Source organism: Polyodon spathula, chromosome 19, assembly GCF_017654505.1.
Source record: "Polyodon spathula isolate WHYD16114869_AA chromosome 19, ASM1765450v1, whole genome shotgun sequence".
Classification (NCBI taxonomy): Eukaryota; Metazoa; Chordata; class Actinopteri; order Acipenseriformes; family Polyodontidae; genus Polyodon; species Polyodon spathula.
This window is the reverse complement of record NC_054552.1, coordinates 3,495,595-3,521,002: the sequence shown is the minus strand read 5'-3', so window position 1 is coordinate 3,521,002 and position 25,408 is coordinate 3,495,595. Positions and strand designations below refer to the sequence as shown.

The window sequence follows — 25,408 nt, the reverse complement described above, 5'->3', positions numbered from 1 at the left end:
TCGTTTTTTTTTGTTTGTTTTTTTTTTCAGAAAATGTCGCTGCTGGATTACATTTACCCAGATTACAAGTAATTACAATTACGAAATCCGTTTAAAAAAAAAAAAATAATAATTCGATTACAAAATTTGGATCACTGTTAATCAGATTAAAAAAATTGAAAAACAGTCTCTGCCAATTCTGGCTACAGGTATTTCATAAACACGTCGAGCCACTCCCCTGACGTCTTGACGTTCAACCTTGCCCATGCGTGGCTCGTCAGAGCGTCCCTCTTATGTTTGTCCACCTGACCAAATAGCTATACGCTGAAGGACCATGGTTCTGTAAATATCCAGGAATTATAAATATGAAAAGAAAATATGAATTAAATCGCATTTGCGGATTGATGTTCTTGTGAAGTTCATATATAACATCGTAGTGGTCGAGATATAATCAGGTAGGACAACTGGTTTAGATGTTTGCAATACTTTGTTTACGAGGCTGAGCACGCCACTCAGTTAAAACGACGTAAAGCTACATAAGTAAACAATGCTTAGTATTTACTTTTAAAAATATCAGTACAATTAGTTTATTGACTAGTTTTAAATGTTGCATTAGTTATCATCTTTTGAGATTGTATGTATTTATGTATTTGTTGTTGACAAGTATGGTAAATATAGACGATGTTTGCACATAAATATATTACGTGTCCGTACAAGTTTACATGTCAGGTACTTCTAGTGTATTTCTTTGACACAGATGAAAATATTAGGCCCACGGTGTGTTTTAGTAAATACGGCAGCATAGATGCTGTAACTCTTCACATACAGCACGTTTATCCCCAAGGCCTAGCGCAAGCAGTTTGGGAGAGTTCTGGAATATGTAAACATTTGAAATTCATATCCTAGGCCTTTGGAGGAAATATTCCACAGTATAATTTAAGGGGTAACCATTCGCTGTTTTAATTGGATGACTTTCGTGCAAATTCAAACCTGTTGGTTTAAATCTTTATGCAAAAAGAAAAGTAAAACCACTGTAGATGGATGGTGACCTGCTAGCTTTGCTGTGAGATTTACACATGTTTGAATGGTTCAAGTCATTCACCCACTGTGCGTGTTTGATGTGACGTGTGTCCTTGGTTCTGTACAGGCTAGGCTAGAGGTTTTCTTGTCAGGGCGATATTGGTCACAGTTCACATGGATAGAATTAGTTGTCTTAATGTGTGACTTAATGTGTGGATTTTAGGAGCCCTGTTAATACCATGTGGAAGTGGTACTCGGGAGACGAGTCAGCCCCTGCCCAAGGAGTAAGTACTTATATTTCTGATGAAAATCAGTGGTCATTTGTGACAGATTTGGAAGATATAGATGACAGCATTGATCTAGTGTTGTTAACATTGCTATTTGTTAAATCTTGGTATACGTGTATTGTGTTGCTATACTCATTGTTCGTAAATTGTGTATTAGCTACACTGGTTCTTGGCTGCAGTTGTTTTCTGTTGGTCAGTGCCCTACTTGTGCTAATCCTCAGGCTCCAGACTCCCAGGAAGGGATGAACCACAAGTCAATGGCTGATGTATGTGAACAGCTGGCACAGACAGAACAACTAGTTGTGCAGCTGAAAGAACTGATCCGGGAAAAAGATAATGTCCTCCGTACCAAAGATGAACAGATTAAGGTACTAAATACAAAGTGGTTTACAGTTTTTCTGTTCATTACATTTTCTGTGCAACAACTAAAATTAAGGATACGAAAAAATGAATACAAGTATACCTTAAATTGAAATGCTGTGATGCAATCAGGATTCATCTAATGGAAATTGTAGTGATTTTGTTTTATGTTGAGATGGTAAAGTTTTTTTTTATTTATGTTTTTGTAGATGGAAAAAGAAGCATGTGAAGCCAAACTTTCCAAAATAAAACTCCAAAATAAAGCCAAAGTTACCTCATTAAATTCTCAACTGGAAGAACTAAAGAAACAGCTGACACCATCAGGAACAAAAGAAGCAACGGCAGGTCTCAAGAAGGTGGTCTTCTAATTACTTTTCTAACTTGTTACAAAAATATCTATTCAAGCTGGAAGGAGACTTTCATATTACATTGACCACTAGAGTGATCCCTTATTCAGTTTTTAAAATGAATAAATAAATGGACACACAAGTATGCAAGAGCTACAATACTCAAACAGCAAGTTTTGTAGGAGACGTTACATTATAGTATCTATGCCAAACAAACAGAGTATTATTTTAGAAATTCTTATGGCAATACCTTTGATAACCTCCAAGCTTGCCCATGTGTAAGGTGCTGTAGGATTGAATGTTTGCATAATTTGAAGATATTACTGTTTTGTTTATTGAATTAGAAATGCAAAATGTGTTCAAAAGATTTTTGTGAGGAAAACAATTTGAACAATTTTGCTTTAGGCAACTGGAGATGGGAATCGGGATCATGCAGCAGCAAGCCGTGGAAAAATCCTAGTGCTTAAGAAGAAAGTGGAAGAACTGGAAACCCAACTTTCTCAATATAAAGCAGAGTTGAAAAACAAGGTAAATCTCAAGTACATTGTGGGCTACCTTAAACCTTGTATGCCAGGGGTTTTCAACCTTTTTTTGAAACTGTACCCCTTCTGTCTGGAGTTTTTAGCTCAAGTACCCCTTCACAGTTTTCACTCGACTGAATGGTACCACAGTTGCAATAAAAAGAATATTCTGATTAACACACTGATTTTAACTCATTGAATGTTTATCATGTTAAATGTCTGCCATTTAAAATGCTTACAATACCAAAAACATTAACCTCAAGATAAAACTATTATAATTAACATTGATAAACTTTTTTTTATTCAAACCAACATAAAAGTTATCCAAAGGAATTCGGTACAACTCTGTCGTCTTGCACTTTCTGTACTCTTGTATTTTGCTTTTCTTTTGCAAGTAAGAAATGTATCCATTGCAACCAGCCGCTTGCTGTTACAGTAAATGCATCCGCACCTAATATATAAAACAGAAAACGTTGAAGTATGATTATTGTGATTATTATGTTTATTGGAGCATTTATACTTCTAAAATTTTTAAAAAAAATGCAGAAATATTGTGCTTCATTGATTAGTGTTCAGTTAGAACAACAAGTTGAAAACAGCAAAAGTTAATGAGCAGCACAAAGAGCTCTCCATAAGCAGAATCACCAGACACTGCTTCACCCACATCAGAGTGGAAATCCCACATGCATGCAGGTAGAAAGTTCGGACTTGGTAATTACAGTAATAATAAAGGTTCCAATTTAACCCTTGACATGTAGGTGATACATAGTTTTTATTTTCCTACAGAATGCAGAGATTGAGACTCGGAGACAGCGTGGGTTTGAGATAGATGCCATGCTTGCAGAGAAAGATAAGAAACTTTCTGAAAAAGAGGCTTACATCCTTGACCTCCAACTGATAGCTTCAGGAGAGAACCCTGCTAGAGCATTGTCTACACCAGCAGAAGAGCCAAAGCTGATTGCCCATGTAAAATAAGTTAAAAAGATTTAGTAGACTATTTCTTTTGACCTGTACATGTGGCATACAGCTTTGTTCATGCTTGCAGTAATATTATAACATGCCCATATGTACCGGTTTATAAAGACAGAACTAACTTTCCCTCCTTCCTCTATTGGGAATTTGTATTTGAAAGCATTAACCAAAACGTTTTTTTTTTTACCTACTTGAGTTATTTCGTAGTCTTAGATTTCTTGATCAAATGTTGACTTTCTTTTTTGTTCTACAGGTTCAGCTGACAGAGAAGGAAATTCCATTGCAAGACCTTCAAACGCTTGTCAAGAATCTTACGAAGAAAGTGGAGGAAAGTGAGGAGAAATACAGCCTTCTAAAGGAACAGTCAGAAAGTCTGAAGGAACTTCTTGTTACGGAAAAGAAACAGTTTGAGGGGAAAGAAAATATGTACAAGGAAAATGTATGTTTTTTTATTTTATTTTTAATGCTTATGTCTGAGTTTTGTGTTTATTAAGATTTGAGTTCTCTTGTATGCTTTATTTCCTATGAATGTTGTCTGTATGTCATAAAACATCCCACATCTCACTGCTATTTTGCAACAAGTGAAATGTAATACATTGCTTTAACATTTCTGTCTGTTTTAGATCCAGACATTCAAAGATATTATTATGGAAAAAGAAAATAATCTTGTTGAACAATACCAGAAGCATGAACATGAGCTTTTTAAGCTGGCAGCAAAATCTGATGCTAGTGCCGAACTGGAACAGGTATAAATCGTAATTGCTATATTCCAATCCAATCGAATGAATACAGGAAATGTAGCCGCATGGCCATTAGCAGCAAATTACTGTAATTGTGTTTTTCTGTAGCTCTTTAGGTTATTTATTAAAAACCTTAGTATTGGATACATCTACACTATAGAGTACTGCCACACAGTAGTCTGCTTGATGCACGTGGAAATGTCTTTGAAATAAAGTAAGGGGGGTGTGAATGGTGCCACCAGTGGTTTATCCTAACATTTCTTTACAAGAGGGGGAATAGTTAATTGGTTTTGATTGGTCCTTGCTAGTTGCTGAAGACCCTCAAACAGAAACTACATGAGAAGGAGGAAGTGCTGCTTGGAAGAACCCAGGTTGTAGATGTGCTGCAGACGGAGTTGGACACCAGGGATCAGCAAATTAAGGTAATGTTTTCAAAAGCACAGTTAAGGCATACTATTTAGCTAAATGTGAGGTTTAGTAGTATGAGGACTGTTGAGCTAGGGGTGAAATATTTGTTTATATTAAAATTAGAATAGCCGCATTCTCTTTTGGCATTCTCAGTTCATAACGTGTAGTTTGGCCAGAGCTGAGCTGTGGGCAGTAAGAAAGAGGCTGGATATTGTGATAAATGCATGTATACATTAACTGCAAGTTAGTATTTTCTTATCAGTAGGTGGTACGATCAGTTAGATAATGTCTCTTACTGGTTCATTAACTGTCCACTGAGAAGTGTTATAGCTTATTAGAGTAATACTTTATACTGTTAAGGTGCTGTATAATTTTATTTTTTTATTTTCGGAACTTAATGAAAAAATGAAGCGTCTTCAAGTGGAAAAAGACAACATGCAATCCAAGCTAGATGCTGAAAAGCATATAATGAGAGCCCAGCTGAGAGACCTAATGCAGAAACACGAGACAGAGCTGAAACATGTCAGGGAAAAGCACGAAACTGAACTGTCTGAGAAAGAGCAGGCTTACCAGCAGCTCCAGAAACAACTTGTAGAGGTTAGAAATCACACGGAAGCTGGGGCACTGGCCATGGACAGCACTGTGGATGCTGGTAGCAGTCCGAGGATTGCAGAGTTGGAAGGTATGTTGTGGTTCATTGTAATATCATAATGCTTTATTAAACCTTTACCAATTTACTGCAATAACATAGTATGGTGGATAATTTGCTATTAATGCTAAAAAGCCAGAAATAGATTTGAATAGGATTGCTTGTTGTTACCCTACCTGGTGAATTGGCAATTTTAACTTTTTTTTTTTTTTTTTTTTTTTTTTTTTTTGCACTCCAATGTTATTGCTTTGTTTCAGTTTTATTTGTCTTAGAAAGTCTCCCATTTCACTTATGTTTCCAATGATTTCAACAGTACAAGCAAAGTTGAAAACTGAGGAGGCCAGCAAATCTGAAACCAAGTTCCTCAAAATGAAAGCATGGTCCAAATCCAGGATCAAACAGCTGGAGGATGAACTCAAAAAAGCTAAGGTGAGTAAAGGCAATTTATTCTTTTTGGTTTGTTTGTCTATTTAGAATAGTCAAAACTGCAAACTGCGTTCCTTTATTTGCCAGCATTTGCTTTACTGTAGCCTTGAGACATGTCTGTTTATCAAGCTGCCTTCAATGATCTTATTCTTTTTTTATTAATATAGCAAATGCAATCTTTTAAATAATTAATTCTTGTCAATTATGTTCCTGCCTAAAATTGGAAAGAAAACAATATTATTGTATTGAACGTAGCAAACTGAACACAGGCCTTGTTAAGGTATTCATTAACACAGCAAGTTATTTGATTGCATCCCAGACCTATTTTGTACATGGGATTTCTAGGTGTCAGTTTTCCAAAAGTCTCATGACTAATATGAACAGCTAAGTAACATTCAGTGTCTTTTTTTGTAGTCTGGACCCACAAGCTCAGATATTAATACCTTAAGAAATAAACTTGTTGAGCTTGAAGAAGAAAGAGAAGAGATTCTGCAGAAACTGGAGGAGTATGAAGAACTTAAGACACTAAATGGTATTTATTTTAAAGAGCTGCTTTTGAAAGATATCCACTAGTAGCACACAGAAATATTGTTTTATCTCAACTTCATTTTTTATTTTGTTTTTTGTTGCTGCTGTAGCTGAGCTACTGGCTAAACTTGAGATCTATGAAGAACAGCAAAGAAAGATGCAAGCTGACCTGGAACAAGTTACTAAAAGAGCAGCTTCTCAGGTCTGAATACAAATAAATATAATCATTTTTGATAAAGATCCCTTTCAGAGATCCTAGTGATAATTTAAAGAATGTTGTATCCCAAATATTAGTGCAACAGCCCCGGAAGGCTATGTGTGTGGAAATGATTACCTAGATTTAATTAAACTTGGCATGGGCATTTGTTACAAGTTAATTCACAGGTTTTGACCTAACTATTTAATGCTATATATTGGGCAAACACTTTGGTAAAGACAGGGACATTTGTTGTGAGAAGTAGATCTTATTTTCACCACCTCCTCAAGATCCAGCTGTTTAAACTGCACTTGTAGTACTGTTCCTCTTATGCACTGGACTTAACTGATCTGTGCACCACATTACTGGATCCTCCGCTGATAACTATCCTAGCACTATTGCACTATTATATCATTACAGATATAACTTCTCGTATCCTAGTTCATATTGTATTTTAGTTGTATTATTTGCACTTACTGTAAACTACACTGTATTGAAGTATTAAGCTTGCATAGTATCCCTTTATGTCCTGTACAGACACACGGTAGTATGCTTTTTGTTCTCCTTACCTGGTGATATAGATGTTACTAATGTACCTTTCTGCCTGTGGGTTTTGGTTGTAGACCAGTGAATCCGGCAGTGCAGACGAGCTGCAGAGCCATGTTCTGAAGTGGCAGGATATGGTGTCTGATGCCGAGGATGTTCGTGACCAGGTCAGGGAGGAGAAAGCTGCAATGGCTTTAAGAATGACACATCTAGAAGAGGAAAGGGAAGGTAAATTAGCTTGGAATTTAACTAATTAGTTTTGTGAATGTGAATGGTCTATAATTCTCTAATAATTAGAAAATCCAGGTATTTACTTAATGATTGATTGATTGTATTTGTATAGCGCCTTTCATACCATGGTATCTCAGAATGCTTTACAGAAAGTATGCATCATCATTAAAAAAAAAAAAAAAAAAGCTAATCTGTAAAAGTGAGCCTAATCTTGATTTAAAAAGACAGACCGAAGTAACACCTCTAATAGAGAGTGGAAAGAGTTCCAAAGTCTGGGTGCATTAAAGCTAAGCACACTTTCTCTTCTCCTTTTCAGTTTATTATTTATTTCTTAGCAGATGCCCTTACCCAGGATGACCTTACAGTTGTATAAAAAAATACATATGAAGAATTACAATACAGTTAAGAGCAAGATACAAAACAGTGACCTCAGACCTAATAAGAGCAAATACAAAACACAGTACGATTTGATATCGGGTCAGTTCAAGAGCAGATAAGTGTTGATAGTTACATCAGGGTTAGAGACAAGTGCACGTGAAATACAAGATACAACAGATTGGGTTAATTGCAGGATTAAATACAGTAAAATAGGGAGCAGATAAGTGCATTAAAGGCAGAGTGCTGTATTGTCCAGAAGGGGAGAACTGAGTTTTACAGGTGTTAAGAGGTATCTCTTGAGGAGGCACCGGATGGTGGTCATGGACTGGGCAGTCCTGATGAGGAGAAGAAGAAAAGGAGGTCAGATTTAGAGAGGCGGAGTTTGAGGTGATGCAAGTGCATCCAGGAGGAGATGGCAGACAGACCGATAGAGACATCGGAGGGGGTGGTGGGGTCAGAGTGGGGAAGGAGAGGAAGATCTGAGTATCATCAGCATAGAAATGGTATGGGGGAGGTTGGGACGTGAGTCAATGAGAGAGAGAAATCCAGCACAGTAGGTGGGGCTGGAGAGGTGGATATTGAAATCACCTAACAGGACATTTCGGGTAGACATAGAGGGGAGGGAGGAGAGGAGATAGTCGAGTTCATTGAGAAAGTGAGTGAGAGGTGCAGGGGGACGGTACAGTACGATTAGCAGGAGTTGACAGGGAGCGCATAATTGGACAGCATGAAATTCAAAGGTGTTAACAGAGTGAGTGATGAGAGGTCAGTGGGGAAAGAAAAGAGGGAGAGAGAAATCAGTCCCACCTCCCCATCCAGTGGGACGTCGAGTATTGGACAGGACGTAGAGACAGGACAGGACAGCAGGAGTTAGTGTTAGCAGGAGAGAGCGCGCCTGGTTTCAGTGAGAGCAAGGAAATCGAGAGAGGTGGGAGGCAAAAGCAGAGATTAAATCAGATTTGTTAGCAGAGGAGTGACAGTTCCAGAGGGCACCAGAGAGAGTGTGGGAGGGGAGAGAGTGGGAGGAGAGGGAGAGGCAGAGGTGTGAGGTTAGGGGAGCAGCAGCAGAGAGAGGACAGAATAACAGGGATGTGAGTGACAGTCAGCAGGACACGTGAGACAGATAGGTAATAGTGGGGGCAGGAGCGATAGGGGGAGGTTACAGACCTGTCTAGTAGTTGGCGTCTTCTACAGCGCTGCTTCGTGCTGGCACACAAATAGGCCAGCTGTCTGTTAAACTAACTAGATGATTAAAAGCTGCATGTATAACAATCAAATTGCAGATCAGCCTCTATTCAATTTAACCACACTTACCTGGTACTAATCACAAACAGTGAATTGCCTAATTAAAACAATGCCACCTTTTTATAATGTTACTTTAATGCAGCTAATGTTAATTTCTTGAAGCAGGATCACTTATCATGAAGAACATGATCCACAGTATCAAATGCAGCACTGAGGTCTAAAATAACTAAAGGGGATGGATATGAAAGGGCCATAAATACGTATTTAGTAGCGTTTTTCTTCATTGGTTTTGAACAATTTGTGCATTGTTTGTTAGGTTGAGCATGCTGTGTTTCTGTGTATTATTTATTTATTTATTTATTTTTTTGTATCTTTCTGCCATAACTCCTGCTGAGCACTCAGTGCCCCTGCCCCCTCCACTCCACACTGTGATTTGGCCAGCCACTGAGAACAGTTTCCCATCAGTTTTGTGCATGCAGGTCTCTGTAACTGACAGCACTGTACTGCTTATGATTTCCCAGGTCACAGTTCACCAGAGGGTAAATCACCAGCAGTACAGCAATATCAGCTGCTGTAGTTTTGTCTGTTTATGTTTCTATATACTGCATGTCAACACTAATGTTTGATTTCGTAGCTATTTCTAACCTCACTCTCATTAACAATACCTCTACTTAACCCTTCTAGACTTGGGGTAGCTCTACAGCTTCTGATAGATAGATTTTAATTGAATACTGCTTCTGGCATTAGCTTTTAAAGGCCATAATGCATGCTGATATGTTTTATGATATGTTATTATGTTAGATTTAACAAAATAACTAGTAGTGTTGAGAAATAAGGATACTGTGAGCCCATGAAAAGCCATTTTGTCCTGAACTGTAAAATGGTAACTGGTAAGACTCCCCTTGCATAGCAGTTTGAGCCATTACAGGCTTCACTGCAAGTTTTTTATTGGCTAGTTTAAGTAGGATTTTGTTAGTTAAGGCAAGAGAATGATTCATTGGCATATTCAAAAATGTGCTCAGTGCATGAACTTCTGATTACTTTGTCAGAAGACCATGCATTATAAAGTAGGGCAGACTTTTTAATGTGTGCAAGTTTAAGACTACTTAATATTATGAAGCTTGGAAAATTGTTAGGGAATGGATAGTTGCAAATTTAATTTAAACAGAAAAGTAGGACTGCCTCTTGTCTAAATGTAAAATAATTGTAAATCATATGTTTTCTTTGCTGTGCATAGAGCCTTTTTTGTTTTATATGCCAACAGCAAGTTTCTTAATGTGTGTTCTTTAAATCACAAAACAGATGGGAATGTACTTTGTTTTATCACTATTGCATCTGTAACACAATTAACTAAAATGTATTAAGTTACAGATTTGACTTTAATTACTATTCATTTCTATGTTTTCCTAAAATGTTTTGTACAAATTCATAAATATTTAACTGTCTCTGCAAAGAAATTGAATTCAAGATTACAAGTGTGATGCCATTTTGCAGTGTCAGATTTTCTTTGTGCCTTCTCCATGGAAGTAATATTTAAGAAGAAAACTAACTACAATAAGCGAAGTCATGTTTTTCTTAATGGCAGTTCTGTTTTTTGATGTATTAGACTGATTGTAGTTGGTAATATTGGCAAGTAGATATTTATAATTGGGGATGTTATCATCCAGGGACCGGTTTTTCAAAACTTTTAATCTGGATACAGTGATCTGGATTTTGTATTCCAAAATTTGGCATTCCAAATTTATTTTATCTGGATTGTTTTGATCTGTTTTTTCAAAATGTCACGGCTGGATTACCTGTATCCACATTACAAATAGTTATGCTTACAAAATTAGTTTTGTTTTTAAAGTAATCTCGATCACAAAGTCTAGGATTACAAAATCTGGATCACTTTTTACGTTATGAAAAACCGGCCCTAGATTATTGAATACATTAATTATTATTAAGATTAGAAAAAAACATATATTTGCAGTTGGAAACGTTCAAAGAAGATTTTCAGTTATTAAAAATGTTCGTTCCTATACATTTACTAACTGGTGTAGTACTTAAGTAGTCCAATTTTGATGTAACAGACAGCAATCTTTTTATTTGTATTTTGTTTTGGGGAAGTCACAAAGTCAGTGGTGCTGAGTGTTTCCAGATCTGTCTCTGAGTTTTGTCTGTCCATGTTTTCTCATTGCGAGTCTGTCCGTGTTTCCGCGTTGTGTTCTGTTCTTACTTACGCTCTGTGCTCTAAGTCTGAATTAAATTGCTTTCCTGTGGCACAAAACTGATTGAGGATGACTGGTTCTTTCCTGGCTGCTCCGATCCAGTGCTGGTCACTCGGCAGCAGGAGTTGGAGGAGGAGCTGGCGCAAACTCGAGGGCTCAGACCTAAAAAAGGAAAGCAGAAGCAGGCTGCTAACAGCTCTCACAATCATCTGCAGGTAGGAGAAGTTCAAATGTATCATTAGTAAAGTGTTGCTTTCTGATACTAAAAAACATATTATAATGGTAATGATAGATTTTGAAATATACTCAAATTTCCCCACAGATACCCTTTAAAGCCTGCTTTGGTTATGGAAAGTATTATACTCAAAGGCCACAATTGTATCAACCCCTAATCAACAACAAATGAGTATTTCAATCAATACAGTTAATTGTATTTTCACATCTATTACTTATGCTTAGACCAAATGTATCTTTCTGTTATTTTGTGGCATATTGAGGGATAGTAACACTGTGCACTGGTAAAGACCCAGCTAAAAGACACAGATGAAGAATTACGCTCCTACTTTTTTGATGTCTAAGAAAGACCTCGGGCCGTTATTCTCCATGAAGATTTTGCAGAGTAATGTTGGGAAGGAATTTAATATTACTGAGTGTGTATGTTTCAGGTCTGCTGAAGGTGTTTTATTGTTGTATTATTTATATCGCTTGCATACCCCTGTTGATTTGCTCCCAGGAGGATTTTGAATTTGATGGAAAGCAATCTTATCAGGATCCCAACAACACTTTAGACAGCAGTGATTTTGCTGATGGAGAGAACATGGGAGGTTGGTGGCCAGAGTACACTTCTGACAGTACAGGTGTGATACCTACTAGACAGTTTATTAAAGCATGCACATTGTTTTGTTCTATGTGGATTTTAATTTTGCAATTTTATTATTATTTATATAACCCATTTTTGTGGAGTTTCTAACCCTTATTGGCCTTGTCTGTACTTAATTTTTTAAAATTTTTGGTTGACCATTTCCTTTTGTTTTTTTAGAAATTACTTTCAAGCGTGTGCGTGCTGGATGAACTGCCTAGTTTAGGTTCATTATTACTTGGTCCCTGTTTACGAATGGGTCTGTGCCAATACTGGTGTTTTATTATTATATGGTACTCCGTGGTCCATAATTGGTAAGATGCATGTTTTTGATCTTCTCTTAGAATTAAGAACATGTGGTTAAGGGCATCTAACATGATTCCACTTGCCAGAGTAAGACAGGTTTAGTCTAACGTGTACTTCAGTCCCAGGCACAGTTCATTTAATCTGTGGTGTTTGTCAGTGTTGGTCCGGTTTTGTCACTCAGTGTATGTATAAGTCGATAAAAGAAGTAGAACTTATCAGGAACAGTACTTGATTTTTATTTAAAAAAAAAAAAAAAGTTACCTGCTTCCTTCATTATTAGTGAACAGGCAAGGCTCATGGGTAGAGACAGGCAAAGACAGGCATTTGCAGTTTGTATTTCTTGCATAATATTAGTTAGTAAATGTGTATAAAATGTCCCTGCTACGCATTTGGAGTATTGTTGTTGTTTAAATACATAAACATGATGTATCACTTACATTTGTTACGTATCATGTAATGCCGAGCAATATATTATTTATATTCATGTCCCTGACTCTGTTGTGGTGCTTCTTTGATTATGCAGGACTGAGGTCTGTGGTTGAAGAGCTGGAATTGGAGAGGAACCAGCTCCAAGAGCAGATCTTGACACTTGAAGAACGATGTCAACATCTTGAGGACAGGTTACAGCTTCAAGCAAGAATAGAGTCACTACAGGTATGCACTTTGTTCAAATTTGAATGAATGCAGAAACAAGTATGATTTTGCACAATTTTTTTTTTTAAGTCCAATCAGATTTTTTGAAAGGCAAAACAATGTGTTGCATGGTTTGAATGATTAAATAATTTGCATAAAATTTGTGTTATTTACTTTTATATAATAAATCAGTAAAAAGAAACCACCATGAGGATGCAGTGTTGCAGTGTTATATATGGTGTTGGTGTCGTTCATTTCTACCACTGTAAACCTTCTAAGATTTGAATAGAAAAAAACAGCTGAAGAAAATGTGGGTTTTTTGTCTTTGTGCAAATTAGGATCTTGTAACAAACCCTTTTAACACAGGTGGCGTTTGATGTAGATGAAGAGGGGCAGCCATTGAGGGTTACCCAGGTGTGTGTTACCCCTGTGTGCTAGCAAACACACCCTCTAGAGGTGACAGCTTTGCATTTTGTTTGTCACCCATATCGTCTGGTTTGGTTTCCACGTACGTGGGTGTGTGTATCGGTCATGGCTGGCAGTGAATTATGTGGTTCTGTTGTGTTTACACCGTGGAAGGGATCTTAATCTAAGAACACTTCTTTGTAAAACTCAGTTCAATGAGGTAAAAGGAGCTTATATAATATATGTGACAATTCACCAGTGCGGTTACATGGGGGGTGGGGGGCGACAGTAAACTTAACACCTATGATCTTCATAAGAATTGGCTTTTTTCTAAAAGCAATTGACAAAAAATCAATACATTAAAAAAAAAAAATCAAAAGTAGGTTCCTTTTATGCTGTGTGGGTATGTTTTGATAAACTGGATTTTGCACGTAAAGTACTGCTAACTAAATTGTAGATACCGTTTTGCTTCATATATCTAACAACTGGGATACGTACGTATGTGTGTTTTGCAGTTATTAGGGGCCCCAAGGTGTGTTAGTTAATAAATGGGTTTGAACATCTATCAATGTGGTGGTGTTTTTTTCTGTGATTTGTTTTTTGAATGCAGAATGAAAACGAACGTCTACAGGGCCAGCTAACTAATCTGCGCAGTCAGCATAACAGAGACACTGAAAAACATCAGGTGCTGATTTCTAGTCTACATGAACAGCTAAAAGGGTAAGAAATGAAACCAAAGTAATAAAAAAAGATTTATTTAGCAATTAAAAAATTAATGCAATGTTTTGGGGAAAAGTAGCATTTTCAAACAATTCTCTTTTTATTGTTGTACAGATAAAAAGCATTCTATTTACATATAATTATTTGGAAAGGCTTGTTTGCTGTTTATTATCTGGTTTACACATACATTTAAACAAACAAAAAAAGACAAATTAGATTGCTGATCTTTTATTTCTTTTTTTATAATTTAGATTTAGAGACAGGGAAGAAGTTCTTCAGTCTTCCCTGATTGAGAAAGAGCAGACACTAATGGAAACCTCTGAAAAGCTGGAACAAATCAAAAACATCAGAGACTCTTTGAAGGAGAAGGAAGTGCAAAACAAAGAACTCAATGACAAGCTTCTGCAAGCTGAGCAAAATGTAAGGATGTGCAATGCAACCACAGGCCTATTTATTTATTTATTGAGGGGCAGGGTGTATGACCTTATTTTTAAAGATTTATTTTGAAAATAAAACTTAACATTATCAGTATCTTAAAGTTTATAAAAGTATTATTGTTGGAGCAACAGTTTGTTTTGCAATATATTCTTTTCAGGTGTCTGAAGTTACAGGGAAGTGTTGTACTTACGAAAAACTGTGTTCTGAACTGAAGACTTCTGTTGGAGACCTTACACACAGACTGAACTCTGCCAAGGAAAAGGTAACTTTTTACAAATATGTTATTGTGTTTTTCTGGTTGTTTCTAGTACGACTTTGATAAACGTATAAGTGTGTATGTATATGTGATTTTATTAATGGTATTGTCAGAATTAGTTATGTTAATGTCAATAACAATGTTGTTGTTACTGTTTCAGCTGGACCAGCGTTGAACTGACGCAACGTAAAAATAAAAGCTTTCAAAACTGACGCATCAAGTCAATTTATATAACATTTTGAGGTGGCCTTATATCTTCATGTCGTGTGTTATTTATTTATTTTTTTTATTTTTTTTATTTTTTTAGACTCAAAAGCAAGATGTTGCCATTGAAATGCTTCAGTGTGACCTGGATCAGACTAATGATGAACTTGACAAATTAAATTCCACCCATTTGGAAGAACGTGCTCAGCTGATTCACGACCTTCAAAGCTGCGAGAGAGAGATTGATAGTCTTAAAGATGTTCTCTTGCAGAAAGACAAAGAAATCGCTGCCCTTTCCAACAGTATGACTGAGTACCTTGATCAGGTTTTGCAGCTGAAACAACAAATGAAATACAAAGAGGAGGAGATGGGTGGAATGGAGACTGCTTTGGGGAAGGCAGAGAGGCAGGCTCAAATAATAAGAGAGTCCCAGTCTTCAGATGAGCAGGCCATGAGCACCAAGCTTGCCTCTCTTATGGAACAACTGAAAGATATGGAGATGGAACTGAGCAACATTAGAGAGCAAAATAAAGCTAAATGCAGTGAGGTTGAAGAACTTGTAAAACAAGTTCATGATGATAATGGAATTATTCAGAACCTACGAACCGATATTCAAAAGCTGAATGTTACTCATCGCACTCATCTTGCAGAATGTGAGACTCAGTTATCTTCTCTGAAAGAGCAGGTTACTGTATCATCTCGGAGATTGCAGGAGGTAGATACCAAAAACCTTGGGGAGACAAATAAGCTGGCTGCTCAGCTTGAAGAAACAAATACTGCTTACAAGAATCTCGAGAACATGCTTCAGAAAAAAGAGCAGAGTTTTGAAACAGAACTGAAATCTTTTAAGGATGAATGCAACAAGCTGCTTGCTGAGGTAGCAAGAAAAGATGAAGAGCTTCTCATATTATCCAAACAACTTGCAGAACAAATGGAACACCAAGAAATGGTTAATTGGGCAGTGCATGAAAACCTGGAGACTATATCCTGTCTAGAGTTAAAACTTAAGGTTGCTCAGCAGGAGGCAGAAGAAACTAAATTGAAACTAAATCTAAAGTTGCAGGTCAAAGAGACAGAATGTGTACAACACAAGGAACAGCTCGAGGTAAAATCTGAATCTATTTTGAAACTGGAAACAGAAGTGAAGACTCTCGAGAATAAAAATGAGCAACTCCAGACCACTCTTGAGAAAAAGGACAATGAAATTCTGGTTCAAACAAACCTTGCTGCTGATTTAAATGAAAAGGCTGCTGATGTGCTGGGAATAAATCAGAATCTGCAATGTCAAGTGAAACAGCTTACTGATGAGAGTGAAAAGCTCAAGAGAGAGCTAACTGACCAGGAGAGTTTGCAATCAAAGCAACACAATCTTGTTAGTGAGTTGCAGGATAAGATATCTGCAAATGAGCTCCACATTTCAGAGTATGAAAAGACTGTAGCAGTGATGCAGAAAGAAAAAGAAGAACTTGTTAAGCTCTTAGAGCAGAATCAAAATGTGGTAGCTGAAAAGTTGGTGGATAAAACAAGTGAATGTAATAATCTTACTAAACTGCTTGCTAAGACCCAAGAATCGGTTGCACATTTGCAAGACCAGGTACAGCTTCTCACTTCGCAGATAGCTCAGTTAAAATGTAACATTGCTGAAAAGGAACAATCAGTTATTGACGGAGTTACTAAATGTGAAAATCTACAAAGCCAGCTTGGGCAACTACAAGAAACTCTGCCTATGCTTAAAGAACAGAATCATGCATTACAATCAGGGCTGGTTGAAAAGAACTTGTTACTACAAGAGAAAGTTACTGAATGTCATTCCTTGCAGAAACAAATAAACCAGCAAAACAAGTCTATTGTGAATTTACAAAATGAAGTAGAGTCCGTAAAAGATGAAGGCAGGAAACTTACCCAGAGTTTGGAAGAAAAAGAAGTAGCGTTTCAAAATAGAATATGTGAATGTAATGACCTGTTTGATGAATTAAAAAGGAATAATGAAGCTATTGCTGTACTAAGTAGTCAAATTGATGTCATGAATGAAGAATCTGTGAAACTGAAATCTGAGAATGAGGATCTTAAAGCCACTCTGAATAATCGTAATGTTGATTACAGCAAACTTCATGAACAAGCAACCCTGAGCAAAACTGAAGCTGCAGAGTTGCAGAGCCAGGTCCAAATATTAAATGCAGAAATTCAGGACACAAAAACAGATATATTAGGAAAGTTGAATGAAATTGCTGTCTTCCAATCAGAGTTATCCAAAAAAGATGATTCTATAGTTTTATTAAACAAACAGTTGGATGACATGCATACTAACGCAGAGAGCTTAAATATAAGTTTACAAGAGAAAACTGAATTTTTGAATCGGCAAGACTTGTTGATAAAGCAGTTGCAGATAAAGTATGTGGAACAGGAATGTCAACTGTCTGAGAATAAAGCAGTAATTGCTGAGCTACAGCCACAAGGTCAGGATATGCAGAAAGCATTGCAGGAAAAAGAAAAGACCCTGAACATGCAGCAAAAAGAAATTAAACAGTTTAAGGATAAGGCAGAAGAATCTGAGCTGTTAAAATCACAACTTAATGAATACCTGCAGATGATCTCTGATCTCCAGAGTCAACTTAAAATTGTGACTGAGAGGTCTGATCAATTAAAATGCCGCATGACCGAAAAAGAGGCAGTGCTGAAAAAAAAAGTTATTGATTATGTTAGCTTAAAGGCCCTGTTTTCTGATCTGGAAGATACTGCATCTCAGCTCAGAGTTCAGTTGGAGCAAGTAACTACCGAGTCAGATGCATTGAAAGATACTGTTAAAGAAAAGGAGTCAAATCTGAAAGTGATTGAAGAGAGTTCACTGGTTCAAAAGGAGGATTTCATTTTAAAATATAAAAATAAACAGGATGAATGTGAGAGTCTTAAAGACCAGCTCTCAACCTTGCAAGAGACCACTTCAGGGCTGAATGAACACATCACCACTCAGAGCTCTGAAATAAACCAACTGAAGGAAACTATCTTGAAAACAGAGACTTGTATTTTGGAGCAAACCAAGGCAATGCAGGAACTGCAAGACCAAGTGGAGGAAGCAAAACTTTTCAAATCTCAGTTAATGGAAAGCACAGAATTAATATATCAACTACAAAGGCAAGTGCAAAAGTTAACCTCGGAATCTAAAATGTTAGATAAATCAGCTGGGGAAAAACAGACAGCTTTCTTTCATCTACAAGAGCAATACACAGCACAGACTGAGCAGCTACGGGAAATCAATTCAGCTGTTTCACAAAAAAATGAAGAGATATCTAGTCTTCACAGATTGATAAGTGAAAAGGGTAACATTATAAAGGTTGCAGAAAACACTTCAAGCACACTTAAAAATGAAGTGGAGCAGCTCAAAGTTGAACTGGAGAAGAACAAGGTTTCATATGTTGATCTGCAGCAAAAGAAGAATGCTCTGGCTGCTGAGATAGAGGTACAAAAAGCACAAAACATTGAAGTTGTGGAACAGTTGAACATAGCAAACCAGGCTGTGGAAGAAAGAGAACTTATTGTACAGTCCCTCAGTAGCAAATATGCTAAACAATTACAAAACATAGAAACCCTAAATTCAGAAATTCTGTCTTTGAATGAAAAAAATTCAAACTTAAATAAAGAAATGGAGTTAATGACTCAAAACCTACAACAGCAGCTGGATTCAGCGGTCAGAGAAAAATTGGTTCTGAAACGAGACATTGACAGAACCATTGCAGAGAAAGAGGAACTTACCAAGAACTACAACAACCAACTGCAGAAAAAGAAAGATGAATTGCAGAAGCTTGAGCAACTGGTGGCTAATCTGAATGAAGCAGGGGAACGACTGAAGAATGAGAGAAAACAACTTCAAATGCAGGTTAGTGCCAAAGGTGAAGAAATCACCGGATTGAAATTAGAAATTCAGAAAATAGAACAAACCCTAATGGATTCAGAAAAGGAATGTTTAGCTGATCTTGATAGGGATAATCAGAAAGGCAGTCTTCTAACTGAGCAGTTGAGGAGTTTAGAAAATGAGATGAAGTCAAAAGATGTTAAAATCCAAGCACTGCAACAGGACCTAGACAACATGCAGGGAAAGTTTACTGAATTGTCTTCTGCACTTAAAGTGAGCTCTGATGAACTAACAGAAAATAACATATTGGTAGCAGACCTGAGTCAACACATTGCAGAAAATCTAAATAAATTAGAAGAAATGTGTTTAGTGGTTCAGAAAAAAGATTTGTTAGCGAGACAGATTCTGTCAGAGAGGGAAAAAGAAATTAAAAACTTGCAGACCGAAAAACTGTCCAATCAGCATGATCTTTCAGTCTCTCAGTCAATGTCAGAAAAACTGTTGGCTTTTGAAGAAGAAAAGTTAACTTTACAGACAGCAATGAAACAATTAAAATTAAAACATCAGTCTGAAGTGGAACCTCTGAAGCAAGAATTAGATAAAAACACTGAGGTATTGCAACAAAAAATGTCTGAAATGTCAGAAAAAGACAATTACATTCAGGATGAAAAGAAGCAAGTGTGTTTATTACAGCAACAAGTAATGAATCTACAGGAAGAATTGGCTATTTCTATATTTAAACTAAGTTCTATAACGGCGTGTAACAATTTTTTTTTTTTGTTCTTGGGTAGTAAGTGTTATTTCCTAATTGCTTATGCCTCAATAGAAAATGGCTATTATTCCACACAAACTTTGCTTTTGTGACCAGGACAGTGATATTTCGAAATATCACTATTTCCAATGGGAAAACAGACAAATGTGTGTCTTTTCGTTCACATAAAGTCAGAAAAAAACAACATATGAATCGAAATTGACATGTATTTATACTAAAGTAATACAAAAATGACAACAAAAGATTTAGAAGTGAGTAGTTTTTCGAGATTTACGATTATATTAGAAACAAGAGAAAGAGCTTTTACAAAAGAAACTGCATGCAGCCCTTTTAGCCAGAAGGGAAGCTATGAAGGAGACTCAAGAAAAAGAGAGAAACCCAAGAACAGAATCCATACAACAAAAGGAAGAGTAGAATAGAATTTTCTCAACAGGCTGAAGAACTGAAAACTACCAAGGAACGACTAACCACTATTCAGCAAGACTATTGTGGCAAATTAAAAGAGTTTGAAAACAACCAGAAGATCATAGGTGCACTGCAGAGTCAGCTGAATTCCATTAATGCGCATCTTGAAAAAAAAGAGAAATCTTTGCAGGAAGTAAAGATGTAATTGGAAGAACAAGAAAACAAAATGCATACTGCCTTTCATGATCAAGAAATCAAAATGTCAGATATGACTTGAGTTAGAAAATAAAGCCAATTCCCAAAAAGCACTTGAAGATGATTCAAAAGAGTTTGCATAGAAATTGAACAAGTGAGATCAGAACTAGAAAGGGCAAACATAAAGATCACTGAAAAGACTGAAGAACTATTAAGTCTGCAACGGACTGTTAACATTGCACAGCAACAACACCAGCAGGAAAAGCAGATGCTAATAGACGAGTGCACTGAATTGCAGAACCAACGATTTGTAGAAATTTCAAGAGACCTGATGCAGGTAGAACAGACCATTTTGGAAACCAAGACTCTAAACAAGGAGCTGAAATCTCAAAATGAGTCTTTTGGAAAAACAATGGCTGCTTTGCAGAATGATAGGGACAAACTCATTGAAGACTTTAAGCACATGCAAATGAAGTATGGCGATGAACTGAAAACTTCATCAGACAAAGTTAACAAACTTGAAATACAGCTCAGTGATGCTACATCTGAATTGAACGAGCGTTGGTAAACGAAAGAGCGGTTTTGATTCGGACACTATCTGCCTTTTGAAAGTGACAATACTTATAATCAGCTGATGGTTCAAATAGAAGATCTGCGCAAAGCAGTGTCTGGTAGAGATATAGAAATTAGGAGATTTTCCTCTGAAAAGGAGTCTTGCAGATGACTGCCTTTTCCAAATCAATGGCCAGTCTACAGGATGACAGAGATAGGCTGTTGCAAGAACTGGGTGGGTCAAATGAGTATATGAGTCCAGAGAGGGGGCAGTTTCTGCAGCTTCATATGTGAACAGTGCCATTGATCTGAATAACTGTGCTGTACTCCAGGCTGAAAATTACAGGCTGGTAAGTGTGTTGGTAGCACTACAAAACTAAATTATTATTGTTCATTTTATTTTATTTTTTTATATGATGGATGATAATTTTCCTATAAACATTAGGGTTTTACAGTATTATTATTATACATGGTGGTGGTGTGAGACCCATGTATAATTTAAATTAGATGGCGCAAAAGCTGTATATATTCCTGATTTTTTTTTTTTTTTTTTTTTTTTATAACAAACTGTACCGCACATGTACATGAACGCAACAAAACACTGTCAATACCAAAAACAAATAGCAATGTCTTGCAGATTTGTGAAAGACGTTTTTTGTTTTCAGTTACAAGAGATCACTAGCCTGAGGGCTGAATGTATGGAGTTGCCCCAGGTGAGAAGTAAAGCGGCTGAACTTCAAAAGGCCCTGCAGCAAGCTGATGCCTTCAGACTGCAAACCGAGCAAGACGTTGGGGCGTACCAGACAGAGCTTGCAGAGCTAAGGTTAGTTACCAATGAAACTAATCTAGCTTCGTTTTCAAATAGTTGTAGCAAGTCCAAATAGAGCGTCTATAGAGACATGTTTTTTTTTCCCAGTATTGTAGCTAAACAGAGACTGCTTTGTTAATATGCAGCTGCTTTCCTTAAACACTGGAGATTTTAATGCAGCCTAATATTTCAGTCTGGCACCTTGAAATATAATTTCTTTGATTAATAAGTCTAATGATATTGGAATTAGATGTGTGACTCGTAATAAGGTCTGCTTATTTTAAGTTGATTTGTTCCATCATAAAATACTATTATTTTAACTACTATCCTAACTACGATTATTTCAGACCGGCTGCATGGCACATCATATGGAGTTTATGTCTCAAGTCTCATTGCGTGGGAACAAGATGTTATCTAACTTTCAGATCATGGCAATACCTGTGACCTGAACTTGATGTAGGCAGGTGATTTACAGATGAATGTTGCTTGAAGTTAGCTTATATGGTGGGTGCCCTTATTTTACCACACAGGTTTTGGTTAAGTAGCACTTTTTTTTTATTATAGCATAGTTTTTAGAATCAGTAGTTTTTTATAGGGTATTTTTAAATTGAATCTTGAAGACAAAAGTTTTTTTATTTTTTTTTTTGCTTATTTGAATCAATGTCACTTTGTACTGTATGTGCAAAAGCAATTGTTATTTTAATGAATTGACCTTTACTTTGATTAGCACTGGTCACAATCAACCGTCAGTCCTTGTATTCCCATTTATAAGCATGCTAATTTAAATTAATTCTCTTTAAACTTTTAAGTGTTACGTTGTATGAGAGGAGTACAAAAATGTATCGCTATTGCTTTTCAAGGCTGTCTTTCAGAATTTGGAATAATTTAATTGTTTCATTCTATAACTGTGCTAAGCACATTGCCATTGCTATGCTTAGCGCAAGTAATTTAAGTTGCTGGCATTTCTGGTATGTAGTACTGGCAGTTTATCCAATAGTGTAGCCAGAGACTTATGTGGTACTGTTGCTAGGAAGCATAGCACAGTCTCCATAAACAATTTGTTGTAGCATGTCAATTGTTATTTGTGTCTGGCACCTTTTGTCTTTTAGGACTGAGAAGAACCTGCTTCTCACAGAATCCCGGCCCCTCAAGGAACAGTACTTGATAATGGTTGCAGAGAAAGACAGAGAGATTTCTGAACTGAAGAAACTCTACCCTGAAGAATCCAGGAAATCCAGTGGTATTTATCCCATCAAGGTAAAGGAAATCCTTTAACAGTGTTTTTAAGCTATTGTTTTGTAACTTGGTTAAAACTTCTAATTGTGGTCTTCTTCTTTCGCAATTAAAAATAAAATGTTAAATTTTTCCACACCCCCCCCAGACCGAAAGTGATACTTTGGTGGCAAACGAGGATTCCTCAGATCAGGTGAAGCTTCTATTAACAGAACGCATCCAGCTTCAGAGTGACTTGCAGCGTTGCCTACAAGAGATTCACCAGAGAGACCTGCGCTTTCAGCAGCTGAACGGCAAGGTATGAAAGGGATTTTAAAATCATTTTTGGTCCTCATTGTTTTCATGTTTTCAGAGCAATATGGATGTCAACAAAGCCGCATTGCATTTATAGCACGACTTCAGCCGAACAGATGTCTTAACTGTCCTCACGTTTATTTTTAACTTTCCAGATGATGCAGACCATAGAAGAGAAAACTAACCTGACAACCCAGCTGAAAGCTGTTACTCAGACTCTGCGTGATACTCAGTTGCATCACAATGAGCTGCAGAACCGATGTTATTGGCTGGAGAGGCAACTGCAGATACAGGCTGCCTTCCAGGGCCATGTACAAGTGAGTAAAAAGCATGCTTAAATATTTCCTTTTTAAAAGTTTCCTTACTGTTTACACAGTTCCATTTTTTTTGCAACAGACCTAATCAAAATCTGGATCCTCAGCTAATACACAAATGCACTACTGTGTCATTTGTAGATATACGTTATTGTAATCCTAACCTGTATTTTGTATTCTACTAGTATTGCACTTACTGTAAACTATACTATATTTAAATATTAATCTTGCATTATAACCCTGTACTGCCCTGTAACACCTGTAGGTCACCTTGGATAAAGGAGTCTGCCAAATAAATTAATCGTAGTAACCATTTCTTTTTGTCCAGGGAGAAGTGGCTGCAGAGGTTCCTCCAGGAGCACCACAGGAAAGAGCCAGTGCTGTAGTAGATATAGAAAGCTTGGAAGTTAGTGAGCTGAGGAAAAGGTGAGATTTGTGCCCATTTCGTTTAAAGAGGGGGGCTCTTGCAGCAGACCCAAAACTGTTTCATTTAAAGCAGCCGTTCTAAAGGCAAAACACCTGTGCATTGTTGCAAGTCCAACTAGTGTGCTCCTCTTTTTGGACAGGCTCACAGATACAGAGCAGCTGTACAATTCCACCCAACAAGAGCTTTCCCAGCTTGGAGAGTCTCTCTCTGAGGAGCAGGCGAGGCGAAAAGCAGCAGAGGAGGCTTTAGGGCTGGCTGAAGAGAGAGTTCAAAGGCAAGTCTGCAGGATAATAATTGATCACAAGGCCTCGCCAAGTAACATGCTTTCAGATTAATTGATTAATTAATCATTTTGGTAATACAACAACTTCTGATTAGTTTTGTTGCATGTTTTTCCTTTTTTTGTTTTGATGCAAGCAGTTCCAGATCTGCTGCAAGAGAGTACAGTATTCAATTGGAATCGGGTGACGAATGTGATGCACTAATAGTAGACCCCACTGAACATGTTGTAGTACGCAAGGTGAGCAAAATACCTATGCCTCTTAATATTTTAATTTTGAAGCTTCTTTACAGTAAATGCATTTATAAGGTATTTGGAAGGTGGGTAACCTTAGAAATTTATGACAATGCAGGAGATTCAAATCAAGAGCTCTTCAATTGTTGGCACATGAGTTTTTCACCTTTTTTGAGCAGTAGGTGTTTTTGTTTTTTTGCTGTCAAACAAATACAGTGAATGCAATAGGCTCAAACCAGGTGTGTGTTTCTCTGCTGTATTGACTAATGTGTCTTTTTAATTTGATTTTGTTTGGTCACCCAGATGAAAGGAGGAGCACTTTCTGTCAAGAGGTGGCTGCGTGGACGTAGTCTGTATTGCTCCAAGCTGCTGACGTCCAGAGCAAAATCTCGCTACCTTTTCCTCACTTACCTGTTGGCATTACATGTTGCTGTCTTCATGTGCCTGACCGGAATTCTGTAAACACTCTCAAACCAGCAAAAACACTGAAATTAAGGAAACTGTATGATTGGATTGTTGTGCCATAATGTATTTACATGTTTAAGCTATGCACTGATAACTGCTGTTATATTTATTCATAAAGCAGTTCGATAGGGCAGCCAAAAAGAGTATATCGTTTAAGGGTTTATGTATATTAGGTTGTATCCCCATGGTCTAGTTTCACAGAGCCTGATTAGCTTTAATCTTGCACTACCTAATATTGCCTCAAGATTGGTGGTAACCAAGGGCTGTAAAGCCAGCCGCTTATGTTACAAAGTTCATTATATATTTCAAATCAAAATTGTTTACATCATAAATCACTTTTAAGAGCACATATATGCTGTAAGCTTATTGCAGCTTGTGCTGTTATATTTTAATGATCTGTATATATTGTGTGATTGTGGAAAATCAAAGGTAACACTAAGTACTGCTGAGTGGATATTTTCAATTTGGGTTTTATTTTTTAAACAAGTAAATGGTAGTTGCACTGTTCATGTTGGAAACAATGTTCCACTGCCTTTTTGCAAGAGGATTTCAGCGTGCAGTGTAGTTTGGCAATGTATTTGCTTTCATGTGAATGATAAGATTAATTTTAATAAAGTTATTTGAAAACAGCATGTGTTCTCATTCATTTGTCCATTCTTTCAAAAATACATTTATAGCTGATAGACGTCTGCTTCCTGGATCAGGTTTCTGTTGA

At 36.9% G+C, this 25,408-nt stretch overlaps 1 protein-coding gene across 4 annotated transcripts; it reads left to right on the top strand.

Moving 5' to 3' along the window:
• The first annotated feature begins 279 nt into the window (after positions 1–279).
• On the top strand, positions 280–25,323 carry LOC121295040 (golgin subfamily B member 1-like). Of its 4 annotated transcripts, none has more exons than XM_041219329.1 (30): positions 280–434; positions 1,223–1,283; positions 1,508–1,654; positions 1,856–2,002; positions 2,399–2,521; positions 3,301–3,480; positions 3,740–3,925; positions 4,110–4,232; positions 4,535–4,648; positions 5,046–5,316; positions 5,597–5,712; positions 6,124–6,241; positions 6,348–6,439; positions 7,057–7,207; positions 11,146–11,258; positions 11,777–11,867; positions 12,732–12,862; positions 13,208–13,255; positions 13,857–13,966; positions 14,218–14,386; positions 14,562–14,666; positions 14,968–18,738; positions 21,304–21,461; positions 22,556–22,703; positions 22,828–22,977; positions 23,129–23,290; positions 23,616–23,713; positions 23,854–23,988; positions 24,135–24,234; positions 24,532–25,323. In XM_041219329.1, the coding sequence occupies exons 2-30, from the start codon at positions 1,239–1,241 to the stop codon at positions 24,688–24,690; spliced, it is 7,461 nt and encodes a 2,486-aa protein (XP_041075263.1). In that variant the 5' UTR covers positions 280–434; positions 1,223–1,238; the 3' UTR covers positions 24,691–25,323. The 4 variants fall into 4 exon arrangements, 3 of the variants coding, with proteins under 3 accessions (XP_041075263.1, XP_041075262.1, XP_041075264.1); XM_041219328.1 differs by having other exon boundaries at positions 11,777–11,900; XM_041219330.1 differs by lacking the exon at positions 13,208–13,255 and having other exon boundaries at positions 11,777–11,900.
• Positions 25,324–25,408: the final 85 nt, after the last annotated feature.

Bases quoted from the DNA above. Each gene is read 5' to 3' on its own strand.
- LOC121295040 (XM_041219328.1), top strand. From the start codon at position 1,239: ATGTGGAAGTGGTACTCGGGAGACGAGTCAGCCCCTGCCCAAGGA. The intron at 21,462-22,555 runs GTTAGTTACCAA...TTTGTCTTTTAG, and splicing joins ACAGAGCTTGCAGAGCTAAG to GACTGAGAAGAACCTGCTTC. The intron at 22,704-22,827 runs GTAAAGGAAATC...CACCCCCCCCAG, and splicing joins GTGGTATTTATCCCATCAAG to ACCGAAAGTGATACTTTGGT.